Source organism: Sebastes fasciatus, chromosome 9, assembly GCF_043250625.1.
Source record: "Sebastes fasciatus isolate fSebFas1 chromosome 9, fSebFas1.pri, whole genome shotgun sequence".
Classification (NCBI taxonomy): Eukaryota; Metazoa; Chordata; class Actinopteri; order Perciformes; family Sebastidae; genus Sebastes; species Sebastes fasciatus.
Genome location: NC_133803.1, coordinates 22,861,106 through 22,886,160, shown reverse-complemented (window position 1 = coordinate 22,886,160; position 25,055 = coordinate 22,861,106). Strand labels below are relative to the sequence as shown.

General features: G+C 38.1%; 3 protein-coding genes across 7 annotated transcripts; 1 reads left to right on the top strand and 2 right to left on the bottom strand.

Annotated features, from left to right (window-relative positions):
- Positions 1–894: 894 nt before the first annotated feature.
- Positions 895–11,653, top strand: tial1 (TIA1 cytotoxic granule-associated RNA binding protein-like 1). 5 transcript variants are annotated; one of them, XM_074646763.1, is made up of 13 exons: positions 919–1,107; positions 2,406–2,502; positions 3,281–3,379; positions 3,527–3,581; positions 3,687–3,774; positions 6,327–6,402; positions 6,688–6,796; positions 7,215–7,310; positions 7,441–7,525; positions 7,761–7,884; positions 8,384–8,454; positions 8,509–8,649; positions 9,017–11,653. In XM_074646763.1, the coding sequence occupies exons 1-13, from the start codon at positions 1,079–1,081 to the stop codon at positions 9,138–9,140; spliced, it is 1,194 nt and encodes a 397-aa protein (XP_074502864.1). In that variant the 5' UTR covers positions 919–1,078; the 3' UTR covers positions 9,141–11,653. The 5 variants fall into 5 exon arrangements, with proteins under 5 accessions (XP_074502862.1, XP_074502864.1, XP_074502863.1 ...); XM_074646762.1 differs by having other exon boundaries at positions 8,506–8,649; XM_074646761.1 differs by having other exon boundaries at positions 895–1,107; positions 8,384–8,649.
- A 1,086-nt stretch (positions 11,654–12,739) lies between these two features.
- pkd2l1 (polycystic kidney disease 2-like 1) lies at positions 12,740–18,636 on the bottom strand. The gene is made up of 15 exons (XM_074646760.1): positions 18,296–18,636; positions 17,839–17,952; positions 16,170–16,297; positions 15,815–16,068; positions 15,509–15,733; positions 15,201–15,429; positions 14,940–15,110; positions 14,670–14,851; positions 14,464–14,584; positions 14,285–14,383; positions 14,076–14,197; positions 13,574–13,691; positions 13,326–13,459; positions 13,064–13,205; positions 12,740–12,859 (listed from the first exon to the last, which is right to left on the bottom strand). The coding sequence occupies exons 1-15, from the start codon at positions 18,567–18,569 to the stop codon at positions 12,740–12,742; spliced, it is 2,433 nt and encodes an 810-aa protein (XP_074502861.1). The 5' UTR covers positions 18,570–18,636.
- Positions 18,637–20,856: 2,220 nt separating this feature from the next.
- Positions 20,857–22,307, bottom strand: atoh7 (atonal bHLH transcription factor 7). The gene has a single exon (XM_074645368.1). It carries the CDS (start codon positions 21,822–21,824, stop codon positions 21,294–21,296), a length of 531 nt encoding a protein of 176 aa, XP_074501469.1. The 5' UTR covers positions 21,825–22,307; the 3' UTR covers positions 20,857–21,293.
- Between the last annotated feature and the right edge of the window lie 2,748 nt (positions 22,308–25,055).

Here is a 25,055-nt window from a genome sequence, read left to right as displayed (position 1 = left end):
TGTTCTAGTAGAAACACAAAATACAAGTATGAACCTGAAAATGAGAATAATATGGGACCTTTAATACACCTTTTTGTACAGTTCTGAGACATAATTAATTCATCAAAACATGAATGTGTTATTTATGAACGTGCTCACACTGGAACCTTCACGCTGACTCCAGAAAGGTCTCCGTGTTTCGAGACACCGCCATGAACCACCGGTGATTAAAACAAGCTCACCCCTTTCACTCCACTTCAAAATAAAGGTCTCTTAGGCACATTACTTCCGGACGTTGTCTAATGTTATAAATGAAGTACTGGAAGGTGTTCGCTGCTCGCTTGTGTAGATATTAATTAACTCTCCACCTCCAGAAACATCAGCTATATTTAAGAAATGTATGTTTTTTGGTTTTTTTGACTTTTTATTTTAAACACAAACAAACATACAAACCACAATACAATGATACAATAACGTTACAAGACTGGTCCATAAAAGAGAAAGAATAATAATAATAAATAATAAAAAAAAAAGCTAAAGCATAAATAAAATGTATACTTATATATTTATAAGTATAAATAAAAACAAACAAAAAAAAAAATATATATATTAAGTATATCCTTTTATATATTATTTATACTTACTAAATTAAATGATGAATGAAGTCAATAATTGTGTATGTGGATCTGATTCACGCACATTTGTCCACAGTTATTATCAATTTAAATCCAGATTATATTGAACTCCCAGAGATTCCAGTGGGGTCTTCCATTTATCCATCGATACAATGTCTTACTTTTTCACAAGAGTCACAAGAAATGTATGTTTTAAACAGTTTAAACTGTTCAAACTGTAATAACGGAGGCTTTGCGTCACCTCACGCTGCTCTGACCTCTGACCTCGGCTCGCCGGGGCTCCTCGCACGCACGCACCCACACACGCACCCTCCCACGCACGCACGCTTGTGCCCTGTCTCGCAGCGTGACGTATACACCCTGGCCCCCGATTAGCTAGCTGCTAAGCTAGTTAGCTAGTTGTTGTTGTAACTACTCAGTCAACAAGCGAACACCGGAATATCGGTGAACGGTAGCTGTCGACCATGGACGACGAAAGCCACCCTAAGACCCTGTGAGTAATGTTCGGAGTCTAACTGTAGCGTTAGGTCGCATATTAGTTAGCTTTGCTCAGCTAACATCGGAGAACCGGTGGCTAACTGAAGCTAAGCTAACGTTAGCCTGCTGAATATACCGCCACACAACATACACATGTAATACTAACCACTAACGTCAGGTTAGTTCACATAAACACAGATATAACACGTGTTTCTTATGTGTAATGTGGACGAGTTAACGGCGGTAACTGTCTTCGTTAGCCGGTACAAACGTTGGGCTTGAGAGTCAGTCACGCTAACGTTTTATTTTTATTTATTTAACCTTTATTGAACCAGGTAGTACTCATTGAGATTAAGAATCTCTTTTGCAAGAGAGAGCTGCATGGCGTAGACAGCAGCATTTAAACATATATTAAAGTTTCAGACGCCACAACATAAAACAAATGCAAAATAAATACATAGCATAATATCATATAAAAACACATTAAAATCAAGTGTTTGCAGCCAACGTTAAAGTGAACATATTCAGAAACACAGACAGCTTGACTCTGCTTATAGGTCTTTCATTAATGTATTAAATTCATCAAAAGTAATCAGATTTCCAAGTTTCCACTTAGCTTGCAGTGTATTCCAGGAGAAGGGAGCGGAATAGCTAAAGGCCAAAATGCATAAATGTCTCTTGGTTTGTAGTGAGAAATAGATTGCTGTATTCATTGATGGTTTTCATTAAGAATGTTATAACAACAAAGATTTATTTTTTACAAAAAACTATCCTTTAGTACAGATACACACAATTATTCCACAAAGCATGCTGCTGCAGGTTGTTTTACTTTACCAAGATCCAAAACCAAATCAGGTCAAAGTACAGCAATATACAGAGCAATGCAAGAATGGAATTCACTCCCAAATCATGTATATGGTTTTTATAAAACACTAAAAGAGCATTACTTAACAAGAAACTTTAGTAATTAATAAGTGTTCTTGGGTGTGTAAGGGTATAATGGGCATTCAATGTTAAATGTTAAATGATGATATTTATCTGTTAGATCATGATAGATACAGTCGGAGCCTTTCTATTTTCTTTGTGTTTTTGTTATTTAAACTGTCAGTTATTGTTTTATTTATAGTTGACGTGTATTCCGATGTGTTATGTTAGTGTATGATGAGAAGTGATAATGTGTATTTTTGTATTGTCACCATGTAAACTATGTGGACCCCAGGAAGAATAGCTGCTGCTATGCAAAAGCTAATGGGGATCTAAATAAACAAACAAACAAACAGCTTTCACTAAATGAACCCTCTCTTTTATCTGCAGGTATGTGGGAAACCTCTCCAGGGATGTAACAGAAATTTTGGTTCTGCAACTCTTCACCCAGATTGGGCCTTGCAAAAGTTGTAAAATGATCACAGAGGTAAGCAGGCAATATTATTTGGTTTTATCTTCCTGTTTGTCTTTTTCTTTTTATGCCCCCCTGCCCTGTCAGTCGTTCACATCTGGAGGGATGACCACCTCCAACTTTTCACTTACTAGCTAGTTATGAACAACTTTAAAGGTCCCATATTGTAAAAAGGGAGATTTCCATGTCTTTTATATAATAAAGCAGGTTTAAGTGCTATATAAATACTGTTAAACTATCAAAAAGCTCGATATATGGAGAAATACACACAGCCCGTATTCAGAAATTGTGTGTTTGAAACAAGCCGTTGGGATTTCTGTCAATTTGTGATGTCACAAATATACAATATTTAGACCATTACACGGTTTTAAACGTAAACATTCTAAATGTGTCCCAGTTTATTTCCTGTTGCAGAAATAAATGACATCAGCTGACAGGAAGTAAACATAGACCCAAACTTTTGCCCAGCACCGCAATTCCTTTGAAATGTACTAAAACGGAGCGTTTCAGACAGAGAGTAAATGTAGGTATATTCAGGCAGACAGTACGAGGAAAATAAAGGGTTGTAAACCTGTTCTAGTAGAAACACAAAATACTAATATGAACCTGAAAATGAACATGATATTTGACCTTTAACTTGAATTAACACAGTTTTTTAAATTGTGGCTCCCCCACTGTTGGAAAAAATGCATCCACTGTTGACAACAATATAATGAGCTACAGTTAAATCACTATAAAATAGTGGAGTGAAACCAATCATTTGAACTTTTGTGTCTGATCTTGTCCCTTGCAGCATACAAGCAACGACCCCTATTGCTTTGTGGAGTTCTTTGAACACAGAGATGCTGCTGCAGCCCTTGCAGCCATGAACGGGAGGAAGATATTAGGAAAGGTAGGACAATTTGTCTGGTCCAAAGTTAAAAGTGAGGTTAGGCAGCTCAACTATTTGAGTTACCCTGTGATCCTTGTTCCTTGTGAAAAAATGTCTATTCTCAGGTTCTCTATCATAGTTTCAAATACTGTCTTTGAACTTTTTCAGGAGGTCAAAGTAAACTGGGCCACCACTCCAAGTAGCCAGAAGAAAGACACATCCAGTAAGTGTTCACCTGTTGGTTTTTATTATCTGCCGAAATCAAAGTTTACCAGAGAATAGTAAATGGTATCTTTCCTCTGTTTGTTTGTCTTTTGTTTTGTTCTAGATCACTTCCATGTTTTTGTGGGAGATTTGAGCCCTGAGATCACCACCGAGGATGTCAAGGCTGCATTCGGACCTTTTGGGAAAATCTCGTAAGTTTTCACTTTAAAGGATTTTTTTTTATACGTGCATTACAATAATTTGAATGCTACAATGCAGCATATTGATTTATCTAAAGCCTTGGAATATTAAGGTGCTTTATAATAATCTTCTGTAAACTTCTGAAACAACGGTCTATGGCCATTTTTACATGCATACAATATGGGTTGACTTAACTGTAAATATAAGAATATTAAGATGTTCATGCATATTGTGATTTCAAACACTGGTCCACAAGGGCTGACATCCTGATGTTTTTTGTTTCTTCCAAACAGTTTACGAGCTACATCTTATCTCAGATAAATTCTTTTGTTTTGGGATGAAAACAATGGTTTGACATGAAAGCTTAGGGTTAATGGGCTGACCATGAACTACTGCAATTTCCCTCCCTTTTTGCATCCCCTCCTCTCCTCACATTTGCTGTTCTCTCTCTCCACTAATGGCTATCCATTAAAGGTATAAAACACCCTACCCAAAATGAATTAATAAATAAATCAAGTAAAATTTACCAAGGAACACATGAATGGATATTGAGAAACAGACTCAAACTGTAAAGGGGAAACAAAAGCTTGCATTACACAATGAGGCCTAGATTACTGATGCTGCTTTGATTTTTGATTGTCTAGCACTGCAAATTACTACTATATGCACACTTTCATTGAGAGAATTGATTAATAGGTAGACAGACAGACAGACAGATGAGCAGGTTTTGGGAATTTTATGCTTTTACTCAGTATACTGAAAAATATTATCACAAAGAGTGAAAACTCAAGTTATCTCTTGTGAGCTGCAATGTTTAAAAGTCAACATAGATGGTTAATGTTTAGGAGAACCAACTCATTATTGCTTCATCTTGATGTCTTTTTATGTCAAATTTATACTATAATGCGACACTACATTCATGCATAGAAATATAGTTGATGACGGTCCAACTTAATTTTAAGTACTGTATCATATGAAAGTAAATATCAGAATGGACTGAACCTCTTAATAGGGATGCACCAATCCGACTTATTCAGTCCCGATAGCGATACCTGGGCTTTGGGTATCGGCCGATACAGAGTACTGATCAGATACCAGTCTTAAATTTAACATAAGGCTTGACTTAAATATTGCTTTCCTAACTTTGTAAAACAAAATGTAACAAATAAATACATAGATACAAATTTAATTGTTATTTATTATTAAAATAATAAATCGTACAACTTGGTAAAAAATATTGCAGATCAAAAATTATTAGGAATTACAATTCAAGTGTAAACCTTTTTAATGCAGCAACAAATTGCTCAAAACTTACACAGAAATTGAAATTCAATTTTATAATGTATATAATATATAGACATAGAATTGAATTTAATAGATCGACCCCATTGTCACCATTACCCCTATTGCTATTTGAGTCAGTACCGGCCTGCTATCTGATCCGGTATCGATGCATCCCTACTTCTTAACCATCATATGTATTGCATTGTTTTAAAAAAACACTATTGGAACAGCTTGATTAAGTTGTTAATTTCGAACACAATTCCTGAAGTTGTTAAGAGCTTTATTGCAGTTACTTACTTGCAGTCTGTGTATTGTCTCTGTTTTTATGACTGAAGCGTCAGGTTTTAGCCTACTCTTGTTGCTTTTCTTTGCATAGTTAGGGTGTGGTAAGTAAACTATATGTCAGCAACATGTAAGCTGTGTGTATGAACCTGAACAGCTTTTAGTTGTGGGTCTCAGTGAAGTAATAGCACTTTGGTTATTTTACAGAAATGCTCATAGGATTGGACAGGAGCTTGAAGGCTAACAGCAAGGAACTGTGCACTCTGGAGACTCAGATGTAGTTTTTTTTCTCTATTTATTCCATTCTTTCCATATGTCTTTATTTGTAGATGCTATGTATTAACATGATCTAGCTTAGATTAACAAATTCCAATACTCAATGTATTCCTCTAAATCTATGTTTAAATTGTCTCATTTTGATTTGCATAGTGTTGTTTGTAGTGCAATGATCCTCTTCCAAAATATCTGAAAATGTCAATTTCTCAAAATTTGCAGCTCCCCAAACTCCATACTCCATATTGGTGGTAAAGAATTGACCAGGAAAAATAAAGAAATCTGTTAACAGGCCATGTATGCCGTTTAATTCCTTTTTTCTCTTTTGATATTTTCTATATATTTCTATTTGTAGGAAGAGCACCAACAGCAGATTTTAAGAATGCATGGTAATCCATATAATCTGTTCCTTTGTGAATTTAAGTCAGTAACCTACTTTTGAGAAAATTGAACAAGAAGTGGTGCTCTCGTGGCAAGAATCCATTAATACATCTGAAATTATTTAAAAACTACTTTAGGCTGCATGTTTTTGTACTTGTTTTTTTGTCTCAAGTGTTGCTTTGAAGTTTTATTAGGAGTCTGCTCAGCACAAGGTCATGATAGCTAATGTACATTAATTAAGGACAGTGTAGAGGATTCACAGTTCAGTGTGTTTTGCGTGGTTCCTTTTAGTTTGAAGCATGTAAAGTGGAAAGTGCACTAACGTTTTCCCGTTTCCCTCCAGGGATGCCCGTGTTGTGAAGGACATGACGACAGGCAAATCAAAGGGGTATGGATTTGTGTCCTTCTACAACAAACTGGTAAGGCTCCAGTGCAAGAACACAGACTGAAGGTTATTTCTATTTCTGTTTATTATCCTACTTTAATGCATTTACAGTAATTAAAATATAATTAATCTTAGTTGAAACCATAGTCACAACAACTTGAATAATCTAACATTACATAGTTTCTTGTTTACCATCACCAGTTTCAATAATACTTAGATTAAAAACAGTAATGTAAATTTTAAGAACTGATTAGTTGCCAATAAACTTTACAGATTCATCAAATCCAGAAGGGTAATGGTCTTTGATTTGGATTTACAGGATGCAGAGAATGCCATCATTAACATGGGGGGACAGTGGCTTGGAGGGCGCCAAATCAGGACCAACTGGGCAACGCGTAAACCACCAGCTCCAAAGAGCGTCATGGACAGTAAGTTTTAAAGTCACTCTACACACATGCAGGGGATTTCACTAACCAGGCCAGTAAATTTCACCAGGCAGATTCCGGTCTGACTGCACCATCAGGATTGTGTGGGAGTATGCACAGTGTTTGATTGACATCCTGCACATAAACCCAGCATAGTTCTGCCCAGAGCATAGGTCTAATCATCAGCCAGGATAAGTGAAAACCTGCGTGGGTGTGAAGGGCCTTAAGGACCTTACCTTACCGCACATCAGACTTTATTTTTAGCTTTAATATATCCCATTCGATTATAGATTGCAAATGCTGGAGTGTGGGTAATTTAATCATAGATATCATAAATCACAGCTGTGACTTGGTTTTGATTTTAAACAGACACTGTGTGTATAAAGGTGGGAACATTCCTTCACAAACGTTTGTTTTTCAGATGGCTCAAAGCAGCTGAGGTTCGATGACGTACTGACTCAGTCCAGTCCACAGAACTGCACCGTGTACTGTGGAGGGATCCAGTCAGGACTATCAGGCAAGTGTCATGCTCTCTAAAGATGCTTCGTCACAGCCCTTAGTCACACTACAGTAATAGTCTTATTACACTTTCCTCAAATAGCCTAAGAACTAACCATTTTAACCTTTTTGTTTTTTTATTCTTTCAGAACACCTAATGCGCCAGACCTTCTCACCGTTTGGTCAAATAATGGAAATTAGAGTTTTCCCAGAGAAAGGATACTCTTTCATCAGGTAGTGACTCAGTCCATTGCAACATTTGGCCTCTAGATGTCAACACAAGCACACTGCATGACTCAATGACAGGCCAGTCAGTACCTAACTCACTGTCAGGGGCCTTTTCTCTTATGTTTGTCTTCACCTCAAAAGAGTTGGTTTCAAAGTTGTCATACTGTGTAATTTCTGAATTGCTTTGCTAGAGATTCTGTTTCATACATTCAACTGCTAAGCTGCTGTTTTTCTTTTTAAGGTTTTCCTCCCATGACAGTGCTGCCCATGCCATTGTTTCAGTAAATGGCACAGCCATTGAAGGACACATTGTAAAGTGCTTCTGGGGCAAAGAATCTCCTGACATAGCAAAAAATCCACAGCAGGTAGGAAAAACATCACTGGTAATGAAACTGATAAGATTTAAAACAATATATATATTTTATGGACATGTTTATAACTTTGTTAGTGATGACAGGAAATGAGGTGAGAGAGGAAGAAAGACATGCAACAGAGGTCTCCGGTCAGACTAGAGCTGGGGACATTGCAGTCAATGGTCGGCGTCTTAATCCCTAAACCATGGGGGGGAAACACTGAAACTGATTTTGTTGATGATTCAGATCTTGGATTAATGCAACTTTTGGGAGTTTTGCTCTTTAGGTTAAACTATGAAACAGAAACCTTAAAAATCCCAACATATGTTTGCAGAGTGAAAAAAAAGATAACAGACTCAAATTAACTTAAAAGGGTGAATTACGTTTCTTCTTTTTAATTTGGCCTTTTTCCTGCAGTATTTGTAGTATTTGCTCCTGATTGAGCATAGAGGTTGTATCTAATGGGACAGTTAAGACATGTATTCACTTCCTCTCTGTTTGTGTTACTCAGGTTGAGTACAGTCAGTGGGGACAGTGGAACCAAGTCTATGGGAATCCGCAGCAGCAGCAGCAGCAGCAGCAACAACAGCAGCAGCAACAACAGCAGCAGCAGCAGCAGCAGCAGCAGCAGCAGCAGCAACAACAACAACAGCAGCAGCAGCAGCAGCAGCAGCAGCAGCAGCAGCAGGCGTATGGGCAGTATGTGACCAATGGGTGGCAAGTGCCCTCCTACAGCATGTACGGCCAGACGTGGAACCAGCAAGGATTTGGAGTAGAGTGAGTTTTACTCAGTAGTATGTATTAAATTAATTTACATACTCAGTATTTGCAGAATATTTCCATATATTCTTGTTAAAGTATTTAAAAAAGGATTTAGTCACTTTCTTGTGTATATAAATGTTAAATTCATTCATAAAGTTTTTGTCTGGCTATATTGTCACTATACACGCCAGAAGACTCACCTCCGTCATTAAATGCCTCTAAATGGTGATGGATGGTAGCGCTTTACTTTAAAACTTTTAAACATTTTCAAGATAAAAAAAGCATGTTTTCCTCCAGCCTGGGGAGCATTTATTTATTTATTATTTACTTTGTATGCAGTGACCACAGTCATACTAACTGGGTATTTGTGGCATCTTTTCAGGCAGTCCGGGTCATCAGCCTGGGTGGAAGGCTTTGGATCTCAGTCAGCCCAGGCTGCAGCCCCACCCGGGTCAGTCATGTCCAACCTGGCCAACTTCAGCATGGCTGGCTACCAAACACAGTGAGCTGGTCCTAACCTAAGTGTAGTACCAAGAGGATTTTGTCAACCCTTTTAGACCACACAGCACTCTTTGATCTGGACAGCTGCTGTGTTAGCAGAAGGGCGGGGGCCATATTCACAAAGCCTTTGTAGCTAATAGTTGCTCCTAAACAACCCGTTTAACAATTATGTTTTAAATGACAGTGTCCATTTCACTCAGATCTTTACAAAACTTTATTTGATGATAATTCATAGTTCTGTTATGGAAAAGTGCTCTTGGGCTTCTGAAGTAGCCAAACCAACTGTCTTTGTCTAAGTAGATGTTAAAGGACACACCGACCTTCTGAATGTTTGGCCCTTTGAAAACCTTACCTAGTATGTGACAAAGGGTTTGCAGCATTGACATGCTTACTGGACAGCTATCTTAACAGAGACAAAGACCATTTGATGTCTCTTATCACATACTGAATAAGTTGACCAATGGGCCAAACCATCAAAAAGTCAGAGTAGTCCATCAAAACTAATTGTTACCCTCCCATATTCAGAATTTGAGCAAAATATCTCTGAAAATCATGAAATGTAGACATAGAAACACGATAGCCACAGTATTTTAGTTGAATAAAAAGCACACTTACTACAAGCCATCATAATACTCCAGCATCTCACTGGAACATAACTAGGATTATAATCCCTGGAAACCTCAAACTTTATAACATCAATATTGAATCATCAAACTATAGCAATGTCCACTCTCAGTTTGCCAATATGTTTTTTAATATTTCAGCGTTTGCTACAGACTTGTCAAAATGTTTATTTACTTGTCATACTTGGGGCATTTTTCTGTCATTTTATACAACAGAATACAAAACTCCGCTCGAGTCTTCATGCATTGATTAAGTTCATTTTTGTGATATAGGTCAGTTTGTAAAATAGCATACGGTGATAACAGTGTTGCACAGATCGAGCGGGTATGATCGATCGGTCACCATGAATTTGTGCTACAAACTGTACTGAGCCACAAGAATGAACCAACTTGCTAAAAGTTGGTCTGGGCTTAGCTTCAGCTCATAGCTAGAAATTCGGTCTCATTTTGATATATTAATGAAAAATGCTTTGTGAATAGAGGCCCTGGAATGGTAGTTTACCTTTCCAGTACATGTGAAGAAACTGTTTGTATAAACAACTGTGGCTCTAAAGGAGATATAAGCGGGGCATGGTATTTCTTGGGTAAATTTTGTGTATAAAGAAAAATGTCACCTACACAACTCTGAAAGCAAAAAAAAAATTGTTTTTTCATTTTTTGTATCGGAGTGATCAGCATGTTCTTTGCAGACTTTTGATGGATTTTAGTTTACACCGTAAAGTAGCCTAGATTTGACTAATTTATAATCATGTGTCTCAAAGTAAAGGCTATAGCACGTGCTCACTATATAAAGAAAATATTGTAAAAACAGCTTAACCCCCAATCTTTGTAAAGGTAACTGACTGTGTGCTGATTCTGGGGGCTGGTTTCCTGGAAAGATAACGCATCTTGGATATTTTCTTCCTTCCTCTTGATAACCTCAGTTAATTTATAGTCAGTTCTTTCTAATGGCTTTTAGAGTTTTTGCAAAGAACCTTAATTTAGCACCCAAACCAGCCCCTAATGATATTGCATCATGTTTTACATCATTCAAAATTCTTAAGTTTTTGTGTAAAGACAAGTTGTCCAGTGTTTTAGACTTACTATGAATTGGGATGGTTTTATTTTACGAAAGTGGAAGTTTTCCTAAATATATCATTGATTTTTCAGGGCAGCGGGCACCTTTCTGCCCTTTTAGTGCATTCTGAATTTTCTCAGTATTTGCAGAATATTTCCATATATTCTAGGTAAAGTATTTTTAAAAAATCACTGGCAAATTGTGACAAGAGGATTTCTCAAAGATGTCCTGCCATTTGGATTTTATTTGCATATGTGCCATTCTGTACAGTACATTACACTCCTTGTAAGCTCACTCTCCTTTTCCTGTTGAACAAACTTGATAATGATTTAGTTTGTTTGTTTATTAGACCCGGGGGATGTTTGTGTAATGTGGCCGAGAGTGTAAATATAAACCTTCATCACAAACCTTCATGAAACTTAAGAAAGAATGTACATACTGTAGGTAGAAATGCCATCATTAAATTTCAGCAATATGATTTATGAATAAGCCTTAATTGATGTGACGGTAAATTCAAACTTTGTGTTATTTACAGAGGCTCCATTACAAACCTAAATTCTTTTCCATTGTGGATTTTCCCCATTTTTAAGTTTGTGTGCCATTTTCAGAACGCAGCAGGAAGCAGGTGATGTTTCAGCTTGAACTGCACGCTTATGACATGTAATACATTTGTTGCTTAAAATATTGAATGTAATAGAAATTTGCTTTTCATGACAATAATACATATAGCCTAAGTTGAACAATAGAAGTGATGTTTAATAGTAAAGGATGAAATCAATTTTCCATTTAAACGGGAAAACTCAAGAAGCGACTTCAAATAAAGAAACGTTTGAACCTGGTCGTTCAGTACATTTATTAGACACTAATAAATTGTGCTTTACACAGAACGTCTGACAGCAAAGCATAAATGCACTGTAAATGTTTCAGTAATTCTACCAGACACAGTAAATAACATATTTAACAATTATTATAAACTGAGATTCTGAAGTTTGTACCATTTGAATGTTAAATACACAAGACGGCATATATTTTCTAGACATTGGTTCAAAAACTTGTTTACTTTTTTTTTTTTTGTAGTAATGTTGGGCGGTATGAAACCTGAATTATGATGTCCACATTTTTTTTTTAAAACATCCTCTCTGCTGGGATAATGCTTCCCAAATCCATTTATTTTGTATTTAATGGAAATATGTTTTTAATGAAGGGCTGTAGACGCTGTCATTCATCATGTTTGCTCTGTTACAACAGCAGGATTTGGCAGCTCAGCAGGTGGACAAAGGTGATGAATAATTATCGAACCATATATTCTATATAAACATAATTAAGGGATTATTTTGTAAATACATCTCTCTAAACTGCAAACAAATCAAGGGGCCGATAGCTTGTGAGCAACTGCAATAGAACTTGAACATTCATAAACATTAAAAGACTAAAGCAAAGCAAGCATTACTTAGTCAGATGTTAAGTGGCATAAGCACTGGGTTATATTGCATGACTTTATTTTCCTAACCTACTGCTGAAATAAATGTATATTATACAACACTAATATGTGGATGTACATTCAGGTCTCATCTACAACTTATATTGTAGTCTTCTACATATCTGAGCTTAAACTTGAACCAGTTTATTATATTCGCTCTAGTGCAGTCGCCTAGTAAGCATTTCGAAAATGTATTTATACAGTATTTACATACTTCCATGAAATGAGTGGCTGTAACTTAAGAGCAGCTGGAGCAAAGTGTTTAATATAGTCATACTGTTTATTGTTGATCTGACCGCCCGGTTGTGGTTTTTCCACCTGAAGAATCCTGTCATTGAACTTTGGAAAGTTGTGAAGCACAAAACATTGTTGGCGTGTGACCCGTTCATCCTCGTGTGTCCGCTGACTTCCAGATAACCCGTGATTCTGTTCCTCAGAGGTAAATCACATATGGCAGTCGTACGTGGAGTTGGTGCGAACTGCTGGTCTCCTTGATGCCATCTCAGCCTTCGTCCCTCTGTCCACACAAACCAGGACACTCCCATCTGAGGCAGAGTCATCACTCTGGATAGGGGTAATCCAAAATAAAACATTGTATTCATAAGAATAAAACTAAGAAAGTCAAGTCTTATGATATATGAAGTATTAAATATTGGACATTACAACCTCTTTGGCATTATCAAGAACACAGTTATATTTGAAAAAATAAAGCATTTGATGCATACAAAGAGGTTTAAGAAAATCTTCATAACCTATATCCATACTCACATCATTATTAGTGACAGTCAGTTTCCTTGCCGTTTCGTTCCCTTTAGCTTTCTCTTGTAATCCCAGTTTCTCCATAATCAACTCAATCCTGGATGTGATGCCTGCCACAGAGCTTTCAAGCTGGAGAACCTGTCTGGACAGTCTTTCACGGTGAGAGAAAGGTAATTCAGTTTTTAGTCCATTGCAATGAAATTCATTTCCCGTATTTGAGGACAAGACAATTCAAGACATTTCATAGGTTAAATGTAAAAAGTCTTCCCACCTTAGAAACTGTTCCCGATCCACAAAGGTCTGACTGGAGTGGTTCTTCTGCTCACTGGATGTTACGGGAGGCTTCTCCACTAATTCTTTCCCATAATTCATTCCAAGATTGTTGAGTTCAGCGCAAAGGGCATCCTGACAAAAGAAAAGGAAACACCATCATGAATTCATTCTTACAAACATGTATTTCATTGCTTGTCAAGCTAAAAAAAAAAAGGAACAAGTCTATGTATAGACTATCGCACAAACCCTCTTTTCCTCCAGCTCGATTTTCATCCTCTCTTGTTCGTCTTCGTCTAGAATTTGGTTCCCGTCATGGTCAAACCGTGAGAAGGCTGCAGAAATTTCATGATCAGCATGTCCCATCCTACGAGATCATCAGAGCAGTGAGGGTTACTTACGTTTCATACTAAAGTTAGCATATGCTCAAGTCAATTTATATAGACCTTTTCAAACTTGACAACATAACCATTATAAATGGGCCTCTTTGTATTTCCTGTTGCAATGGTTGTTAATGTAGAAACTGACAGGAAGTAAACTTGGACCAAAGCTGTTTCCCGAGCAACAGAATGGCAATGAAAAAGTCGATAGCCCAATATCACAAATCACAAATTTGCCTCAAGGGGCTTTACAATCTATACAGCATACGACACCCTCTGTCCTTTGACCCTCACTTCGGATAAGGAAAAACTCCCCTCAAAATGTAAGAAACCTCATGAAATGATCTTCTTTTTGATGTTTTGTCACTTACTCTTTCAAAGTTTCTCTGAAGTCCTTGAATTCAATTTCTCCAGATCCAGATCGTAGCGCCTTCTGAACATCTGATATTTTCTCCTTTTTAAGTTTCAACTTCATAAATGTCTTCATGTAGCTCTGAATTACAAAAGAAAACCATTTTTGTTTTTAACTCTTGTAAAACTTTATCCATAGATGTATCTATTGTTACATGATAATCTTTACCTGTTTGATGATGTCAGTAATCTGTAGCTCATCTTTTTGGGATGAGAGCTCCTCCTTAACCTCAGAATAGGTGTCATTTATGATGGCCAGAAACATGTTCTGAGGGACAGATACATAAAGAGATAACGAGAATGCCCACCTCTTATCTTTTTAAAATCTTGTGTAGCACAATGACTTACCAGTAGAACAAAGAAAACAAAGAACACATAGGTGACAAAGTAGATTGGCCCAAGAACTCTGTTAGCACGGTCAATGGCGTCGTAGTCAAAGTCTCCAAGAATAATCCTGAACTGTGTGAAGCTGCAGAAAGAAAAAACAAAAGGATTAATTAATTCATGCTCAATCATCCTATTTAAATATTTCCGCTGTTTTGGATAACTCTTACATGCACTTGACGAAGGTGCTGAAAGATTCAACCTCTGTCCCAAAGAGCAAATATCCAAGTTGAGCATAGGCGAAGAACACGATGAAGAACATGATGGCGAAGCCCAAGATATCTTTAGCACATCGACCCAGAGTGGAGGACAGCTGAGTCATGGTCTTGTTAAAACTGATGTACTTGAAAACCTAAAGAAAACACACAGTCTTTGTGATGACGCTAGACCCAGATTTTTTTGTGAGTAATTTGTTAGAGTGAAAGATGTTAGTACTTTACCTTGATCCACGCAAAGAACAAGTTCACTGCATTCATGTTGTTGTACTGTGTTTGCCAGAACGCCAGAAATTCAAAATCAGCGTAGATACCAGGTTGTTCCAGCAGTTTGCCAAGCAATTTGTCCACTTTGACAGTTCGGAAAATATTGAAGACAATAGCAACGATGGCGAGCTGCGAAGGAGAATAATTTTACTTCTTTGATGCAAAGCAAAATCAGAGAAAAGGACATGTTTGAATCAAATAAGAATGACATTTTCTTACCATTATGACAACAATATCCAGTATGTTCCAGATGCTTTTGAAATAGGAGAGCTTGTGTATTCGCAGCTCAAGAATCTCCTCCACAACGTAATAGAGGATGAATAAACAGAAAACCATCTCGCAGCCGAGGATGAAGAAATCCCAGTAGGTGATGTAGCGGATCAGTTTGACTGTTCTTATCTGGTAGGAAGGGATCGCGCCACCGGTCGCTGGGAATTCAACCACCAACCTGAAAGAGTGGATACAAATTTTGTCAACCAATGCATGATTATCAATCAATGGATAAAGTTGTCAATAGCGCTTTTTACCTGATGACACAGAACATGTTGATGTTTGCGTTGTAAGTGGAGAAGTCGATGAAGGCTGCTCTGGTGCCTCGGTTAAGCCACAGGTTGTCCACCAGTTCCTTCAGTATGATGGCGCTCTCCTCTTTGGTGCGACTCAGGTCTTGGTAGTATCCCGATCCACTGTATGTGGTCAGCAAGCCCCAGTGAGAGGAACCTTTCACCTCTTTCTCTGTGTGGTAGGTCCAGCTGCAGAGGGGAACAAGACAATGTTGCTGTAGTAACTGCATACCCAAAGTAACCCTGTAAGGAGAACTGTATGCGGCTTACGCGGTGCCATTGATGAGACCGAAGCTCAGGTCATCCTCCTTCTTATCGTTGTAAACGTCGAAACATCCCGTGATCTCATCTTCGAAGTCGTTGTGGACCTTGCAGGAGTTGTTCATGACCTTGATCTGCCTCATTCTGGGGATTCCCAGCAGCATGTTCTCATAGTAGATGAAGGACTGGTCTCCGCTGTCCAGGGACTGGTTATTGTACCATTTAGTCCAGTAGAGGCCGTCCAGCAGTGGGCCCCGGGTATACTGTTCATATAAAGAGAGTGGATGCAGTTTGCAATTTCATATTGTCATTTCTCAGTGATTTCTCACTGTGGTAAACATGAAGGAAATGAAGGAAAACTCACAGTCCAGAAGTCGGCCATGGTGCCAATAGACTGAAACTTAACCCCACCGTCACCGGCTGTGTTCACAAACAGGTCCGTCATGGCTTTAGTGTAGTAGTAGGTGCTGGAGCTGGTCATACCGTATGTCACTGAAAGACAACGTAATCACATTGTTAGCGGCCAGTCGTTGATTCCTATCTGGCTTTGCTCAGGCTCGGCTCTAAATGTTGCTCCATTCAACAGTCCAAGATAAGACAGCTCAGAAGCAGACACGCGAGGTCTCATTGAAGACTTGTTGTTTGGCTGTGTTTATGTCATTGCAGTCAAATGGATCCAGATTAGAGGCCGTAATTTGTTTGAAGAGAGAGCACGCTGGCTTGATGCAAATAGCCTCTCCAAACAATGTAAATCTAAGCTAGACAAAGCAACAATGGACAAGCCCAAATGCTCTTATCGCTAAAAGGCAAGGGAGCAGCACCCATGTCCCTTTCACTCCTAATGCTCAGCTGGACAATAGCTTTCAGGCAGAGGGATGGGGAGGGCATTTGTGGTAGGCATTAAAGCAGGAGGAAGCTTTTTGATGGTAAATCAACAGTGCCCAAAGTGCTGTGGACAGTAACACCCTGCCAAACAGTGAGCACTTCAACAAGTGACCAGCATTGCTAAAAACAAATTGATTGATTGATTGATTGAAATATACTAAAGTAGACATAAATACAAGAACACCAAACAGCATTTAGTGTTCGAGACACATTTTAATTCTCTTTATGGACCATTATTGTGTGAAAAGAATACATTTTGCATTAACAGTATTTGGAAGTAATTTTCATGCTTGCATGTCAATTCAACAAGTTTCATTAAATTTGGGAAAGTAGGTGTAAAATTAGGCTTAAATCAAGTTTCACAACTTTTACTTAGAGTAGTGGTTCCCAACTTATTTTCATTGAAGCCCCCCCTACGTGTATCTAAGAAAAGCTGAGCCCCCCAACGTCATCACCCTAAAAAAAAGACCATATCCTTCAACAAAATCCTTAGTCTGAATAAATTGAGTAAATGAGCTTTCTTTAATGATTATAACTCGTCAGTTTCGTCAACATAAATAAAGTTATGTGTCTTGATGGATTCACTAAGTGAATGCAGATACAAAATTTGATCTTTTTTTTGTAACAACTTATTTAATTTACTATAAAAGTGTTCCTGCAGAAATAGATTTTTTGTTATTGTGGTTGAATAAATGTAATTTATGGTGTAGTTAGATTAATGCAGGTGCGTTCCTCCCTTTGTGTGCGGCGAGCAAATAGACCGCAGTGAAAATGTTGTTTTTGAATGGCTAAACACCAACAAATATGGATTGAAGCAGAATATTTAGTTTGTTTTTGCTACTAAGTAAAATAGTTTTATATACAGACTTCTAATTTTGACAACCTCATAGCAGACAAACCCTGGTGCACCTCTGTGATCTTTGGTGCCCTCAGGTTGGGAACCACTGACTAGAGTATCTGAACTTTCAAGGTGTATGAAACACTTTTCCGTGTTGTACTGCGTGTAAGAGAACCGCCACGAATTAATGCAAATACTGTTTGAATGTGGTACTGAACATGATTTTTGACTCCCACAAGGGCCAGGAATAGACATCCATATTGCAAATGTAAAATTTTGTCTAGAAAAGGTAGAATAGTAAAATACTTACAAAGGCATATATCCACCAGGAACACCAGATAGACCATTAACTCCCGTAGCGTGGTTCGGACAAACAATTCTCTGTTGTTTGAGGTGTTTTCAGTCAACGTCGTGCCCCACAAGCCTACGGACAAATTACAGTCATAAAGATGTTAAATTATTTAGAGAGTCAAGACTGTTTTAAAGACCTTTCAACTTTGATCCTGGGTTGAAATAAAGTAGCTGATTCAAGACCTAAATTGCTTTGCCAACAAGATGGTCCACAGACATTTTTAGGTTCAAGAAATATTGAGTCATATCAGCTCGTATTACAGGCCCACACTGAACCAGAACCAAAGAACGTCTCCAGTAAGATAGATGTTTTTGTCAAGATCTTGTCTAGGTACCATCCATACTCATTAAACTAGCTGTGCAGATGTCACATATAGCAGAAATACTGTTATAAACTCAGCTAAATGGGTTCCTACCTTTGAGAAAAGAGCAGCAGCCTCTTTGTTTCTTCACCGGGCTTTGGTCAGTGGCTGGTGGTTCCTCTGGGAATGGGCCGGGGGTGTCCAGTCTGTACATGCTGTCCATGGAGCCCTGGAAGAGGGGCTGAGGGTTGTAGATGGTGCTGACGGCTCGGGGCAGGGGCGGAGGGGAGCTACAGTAGCCCTGGTTCACCCAGGCTCCGTTGCCCACATTATCCAACTCCACCTGCCCGGTCAGGTGGCTGTCGGCCCGGTTGTTCAGGTACTTCATGCTGTTGGACACCTGTGTGTGTCTCTGCGTGGACTGCTGATGTTTAGATCAGAGCAGTGCAGGCAGCTTGTGGACACCTGCTGGAGAGATGATTATAAAGAGTGGATGACATAAGCTTTGTTGAGGGAGGAGCTGCTGGTCCTCTGCTGGAGCTTTTGTAGTCTTGAGATTGAGACCCAGTTAAAATACATTGAGGTAATGAAACGGTGGGTGTTGTGCTCACACAACATTGACGCACTTGTGTCCTGCTTTACGTGGTTTACATCACATTTAACCTTGATTTTGTCAGTGATGAATCATTATTGTCATGTTAGCAATAGGCTATGCATTTGGTAGAATCAAATTAAATAACCAGAAAACAAAATATAATAACACCCCTCCTTCAAACTAGCAGTGAAGAGCTGAAATTATACAAATACTTTATACCAAATATAAGGAACTTCACTCTATAGATCTGTACTATACCACATCGTCACCTATTAATATGCTGTAAATGTCTTTATTAAAAGAGAACATCCAGCCTGAATAATTCAACAGCTAAAAGACAATTTAATTTGTTTTGCCCTCTCAATTACTTCCATGCTGAGCACATTGTTGTCACTATTGATTAACAACTCATACAATAACGTGCTCCTATTGAGGAAATCAATTAATTGCATGTCGATTATATTTTCTGTCACCAACTGTTTGCGGCTTGTGACCGAATTAATGAGGATCCTGATTGCCTCATTACCATCACGCACTTTTTGACTCTGCCATCTATTCATTTTTAACATGCCAACTGTCAGAAAGCATTTATTAAGAATGCATATGAATCATTATGACCATCTGTATCAGCGTTTGGCACCTTGTCTATCGGGTCTCTTCTGCCAACCCAACAAGCCCCCTGCAACACTTACCACATATATATTTACAGGAAGTGTTCTTGGCTGATATCACTAATTAGTCAAGCAGATAAACTAATGAATACTTCAGCTACAGTATATTTAATTGATCTTTTCTATAATTTGGTATTTGATAGTTCATTTTGTGCAGTTAGAGGCATTAAACCAAACAGACTGGAATATGAGATAAAAACAACACATCATTTGCAGGCTAATAAGATGCATTTAGTGTCTTAGCAGTTGGACAGTACAGTTAATACACTGCTTTAGATGTCTTATACTTAATGCTAGATAAGTTTGAGTCCAGCTATGGGCGTTCATGCTTCAGCGGCCGTGAACAGAGCGATTACACACAGCCATTAGCGCACAATAGAGTTTAATTTCTGCTCCCCCTCTGAAGCCGTGGCAGGATCTGGCACACAGGCTTCCTTAATCTGCTGTGGCTTGTGCCACCATTCAAACTTTTTCAAATCTGTAACAATCACTTTTCAGTGGCTGATGATTGCCATTTAAATCTGTAGCTGTGTGACTCCAACAACGGACAGTTGCGGATCATAAGATGTCCTGGTGTATCTCTACTTACGTTAGACTGTCCTGTAGCAGAATTTAATCAGTTTAATACTTTAAAACTCCAAAAACGTGTTATTTTTATAGAGAACATTTGAGAATAAAATAGTGATTGTACCTCACCCCCCTCCCCACCATGAGACTATTTTAAATGTTTGGATTTTGGTTCCCCGTTGACGTAAAAGTGTCTTATCTCGGAGCACAGGAGCTCAGGAGCTCAGGACAAAAGGATGATTTATTCCCCAGGGTGCAGAGCGAGGCAGCGCAGCAGACATGACCTGCCATTACTCCCACTGAGAACTTGACACACAAAACAAAGGGTGTGCTGTAAATTAGGTGATCTCCTTGACAACCCTTGTTTTATTAATTTCAAGTTTTATTACCCCACAAAGAAGACAAAGTGAGATTATGAGGGTTAAAATGCCGGAGCTTTCCTATAATAAGTTTTTATTGAAATGAGAAAATTATGCAGTAAAATGTATATTGTGTAAATGTACTATTAGGATTTTCAGTATGTCAGGGTTATATTTTAAAAATATAAATGTTTTTGAGGATGCTAAAGGGAAATTATGTCAATAAGGAATCATCTTTGTATAGTTAAAAATTGCTTACTTAGCATGTAATGCATTTACATACAGTAGATACTGTATAAAGCACATTACATACAGCTCCATGTTTTGGTTGCAATATAAAAATCCCATATTTGACCATCATAATTATGATAGAAGACCGTGATAGAAGATAATAAAGAACAAGAGAAATGCTTTTTCATAGAAAATAGTTTTATTTTTTGATCAAAAACTATAATTCAACAAAATAGAGGTCTGCATGTGAAAAATAACATCTATTTTTCAACTCTACAAATGCGTACTTACACTTTGACATGTTGAATTTAACTATGCAACTAAGACCACAATGATTTTCTCAGAATCCATTGAACATTGCACAACATTTTAGGGCCATATCAAAATAACTGATAAAAAATACACCATTGTATCTTCAGTACAATCTAGTGATAATTATAATGAGGCTACATTTCTGTCATTGCTATACTTTGAACAAAAAATGCTCAACATTTCCTAGCAAAAATTATAAAAAAAAAGACTTCAAACTGAAATAGAAGTCTTTCTGATTGTTATACAAAAACTAGATAAATACAAAAAGAAAATAATGCAATACAAATGTATTTACTGTCTCCTGGATTGAAGGAGAAATATTCACATTGTCACTCACATCCAACAACATGACTGATTATCTACCAAGTGGCAGCATTTTATGCGTGGACCTGATGGCCGTCGAACTGATATGGGAACGACGAGTTGATGTAGTCCTGCTCAGTGGGAGAGTCGTACCTCAAGAGGCACGGGTAGCTTTCAGGCTGCACGCAGTCAAACTGCAGGTCCAGCCACTGACTGTGAGGAGCGTTGCGTCTCCTGGCGTCTGTCAGGATCCGGTTGAGGGCCATGATGTAGCTGAGGGCCATCTGCAGGGTTTCATACTTGGACAGCTTTTTGTCCTGGCCCCACTGGGGGACCACTTTACGTAAGCGATCAAAGGCTGTGTTCAAACCCTCCATCCTCTTCCTCTCTCTGGCGTTGGCAGCCATCCGTCGCCTCGTGACAGTCTCATATTTCTCTGGGCTCTGGGAGTCCGGTTCTGAGGACTCGGATCCGGAGTCGGTGCAGCTGGGTCGCCGAGACTTCATGATTGTTGGTTGAAGAATCAAACCAGTGTGTGTCCTCAGGTCAGAAAGACTAGAGCCGCGTGTCAAGAGGAAGTTTCCGGGTTCAGCTTCAGGGTTCATCAGAGGTCTCCTCAATGTTAAAGCCGGGCTGAGGTCCAAGATGTGTTTCAGATATTTATAAGTCCAGATAGTGGACAGCCTGAAGAGTCCAAGGTGTCTGTGATCCTGGAGACAGTGAGGGAGCAGCTTTTATAAGACGGAGCAGATGAACAGATGAACAGGTGGCAGCAGGTGGAGTCCCCCCCTCCACCCATCCTCAATATTGCATATAGAGAAACACACCCATGCAGACTCATAAACACCCACACCCACTCTCTCACACACACTTAGGCATATGAACGCACACTCAGCGCACACACACACACACACAAACAAAACCTTAATGAAATTCCAATTATCTTGGGCTGGGCTATCTGGCCGTGGCTTCACTCAGAGCCATGTGTCACAAACACCAAAAGTCTACCATCTGGTAGCACAACTCACCACAGCTGATGGTGCAAACAAACTTTTAAAGGGATAAGATTGTAGATATTTCCCTGTTAAACTTACATTCCCACCAATTATGTCAAATCACAAACTGTTAAGGATATAACTCTTAATTACGTTTTAAATTAAACACAATATTGACAAATTATGGAATATATTTACAGTCAGGTATTAGCAATTAAATAAAACTACACAATGTTGCTAAAATGGCATTAAAAGCACATCTTTTAATCTAATTTAAAGGTTTACTGTGTCAAAGAAGGGATTTACTTGTTGTATATGCAAACTATCTCACCTCATTGTATAATAAAACAAATTCAATCAATATTTTACAAATTAACATTTATGATGTTTTTCTGCTTCTAAAATTTATCATTTTTTGTATGGAAATGTTAATAAATTTGTGACTCAGTCAATGTTATAGTTGACTGCCGTTTATCTCAGAAATAAATCTTTAGGCATCACAATTTAATATTTATTTTATTTATAAATTAAATATGAAATCTTTAGCAGCACTTTGGCCATAAATCCATTAGGTTTTATTAAATTACATAAGTCCTTTCACTTCTCGTGTAACTGGTCTGCATGTGATAATAACCATAATCTGAGATTAGCCCGAGGCAACAGAAGTGGAAGCAACAGAAGTGGAAGTGTGGCCTGTAACCTGTAACAGCACATCGGGGGGATTATGGCTGTCAAACAATATGGGCCAAGATGGTTTAGAGATTACTGCACCATCTGAGATTAGGAGAGCAGTTTGTGAACAGGTAAAATTCATCTCCCTTGTATATTAAAAGAACATCAGTCAGAAAGGATGTTTATCAGCACTGTGGTCTTAATGAATCACAGTATGTGGGATGCATTAATGTTCCTTTTGTACTTGGGACCACATGTGAAATAAATAATTGATCTGTGTGGTGGTCCGAGAAAAATGAGACAGACAGAATAATTTGTCTGTCTGTCCGTCCCATCTGCCAACATCGAATTCTGTAATTCAGGAGGATGGATCTGAGCAGCGTCCTCCATTAGACACACACACTGTTAACCGTCAACACACACAGCCACACAAAAAACAACTTTAACCGTACTTTTACTTCAATCCCTCAGTTGCGCTTTGAATCACATTAAATTGTGTGTTTATCTGAGAATAAGATGCATAGAATATGATTTGTTTCTTATAAACTACTGAAGAACAAAACTAACTTCTAATATTGTAATTTTTACTTCAATATATTTATCTGTCAGCTGTAGTTATATAAATATATCACAAATATGTGTTGTTATAAAATACCCAACAATATACAGTTCAAATTAATTAAACGTAATTAAAATACTGTTTACACATGAATGCATCAATATCAATAATAATATGTGATAATTTTGCACTTTAAAAAGTAGCCATTCAGCATAATGAGAGCTTTTGATACTGAAATACATTTTTATATATAAAAATATAATACTTCTGTCCTTGTAACTTATTTCAAATGTGAATGCAGCACTTAAAATTGTTTTTTATTTATATATTTTATTGAAGGACAGATGCAAGTCATACCATGTACAATGAAGGTAATATTGATCCTTCCCTTTTTCTTTTCTTCAACAAACATCCCTCCCCTCCCTCCCGCCGTAGCGATAACGATAGAAACAAACAAAAAATACACAACGAACAGAAAGGAAAGAAAAAAATAATAATGATGATGAAAAAAGAAAAAATGATAAATAATTATAAACAAAAACACCATCATGGAAAATGACAGAAATGTTGACAGCCAACATGATGCACATTGTGTGTCGAATTTAAATTTAATTTGATTTATAATGGAGTACTTTTACACCATGGTATTGGTCCTTTTACTTAAGTAAATGATCTGAATGCTCCTTTATTTTCTGGTCTCATCCTTTGTCAGGTCCTGTCACTGTGTACTGACGAACTCAAAGCTTGGGTGTAGAGGCAGGTTATGAATGATTAATCACTGTCGGAGGCCTAGAATAATGCCCATCTCTGGTATTGGGTCATGGACACAAGCTGATGCTGTCTGGTCATTTTGGGATGGACTGGTTAGCTGTGCAATTAGGCATATAATCCCATCTACCAGTTGGTTCATTGATTACAGATTGATGTAGTTTGCCAGCTGCTGCTTGTCTTGTCTGAGGGCCTCGTCTCAGACGTGGCCCGGCCCTTCCGTGTCTTCCACCCTTTTTTTTTTAATATACAACCTCTCACGTGATTGGCTTGTCTGAGCACCGATGGCTGAGCCATGCTCCCTGTCAAAAGCCATATGTCACCACTGAGGAGTGACCCGTCTGCTCTGACAGAAACATGAACCCTCATAAATCCAGCTCTCCTTATGGAGAAATGGAGATTAGGGCACAAAGCGTATGTTTCAGTAGAGGAGAAAGTGTAAGAAAGGATTCCCTCTGCATGTGTGGTTTGACTTGATAAATCTCATTATCATTACAGGATTAATTTAAAGGAGCAGGGGGAGTTTATGTTTAATTTGAATGAGCAGAGAGAAAAAAGTGTGCCACTACCTTTGGTTTCCAATGTGTGGACTTTTATTGCTGGTTTTGTAACAAACTTAAAACATTATTGTGTCAATACTGCAGAAATCAACACTTAGAAAATATAAAACAGAATTTAAAACATCATGGCAGTATACAGTATAAGTGAGCTATGAGTGTAAGAAATGAAAAATAATAATTCAACTCATTCAAAGCCCACAGATATATACTGCACATACAGCAGCCAGTAGGCCTGGCAGCTGGTCAGATGAGGCTCAGAGTATAATTAGGTCACATAAGGTG

Coding starts and splice junctions, on each gene's coding strand:
- tial1 (XM_074646761.1), top strand. CDS start 1,079: ATGGACGACGAAAGCCACCCTAAGACCCT. Junction 3,380..3,526: donor GGAGGAAGATATTAGGAAAG/GTAGGACAATTT, acceptor GAACTTTTTCAG/GAGGTCAAAGTAAACTGGGC. Junction 3,582..3,686: donor CCAGAAGAAAGACACATCCA/GTAAGTGTTCAC, acceptor GTTTTGTTCTAG/ATCACTTCCATGTTTTTGTG.
- pkd2l1 (XM_074646760.1), bottom strand. CDS start 18,569: ATGAAGTACCTGAACAACCGGGCCGACAGCCACCTGACCGGGCAGGTG. Junction 15,734..15,814: donor GGTCTCATCAATGGCACCGC/GTAAGCCGCATA, acceptor TCCCCTCTGCAG/CTGGACCTACCACACAGAGA. Junction 14,384..14,463: donor TTGTTTTCTTTGTTCTACTG/GTAAGTCATTGT, acceptor TCTGTCCCTCAG/AACATGTTTCTGGCCATCAT.
- atoh7 (XM_074645368.1), bottom strand. CDS start 21,824: ATGAACCCTGAAGCTGAACCCGGAAACTTCCTCTTGACACGCGGCTCT.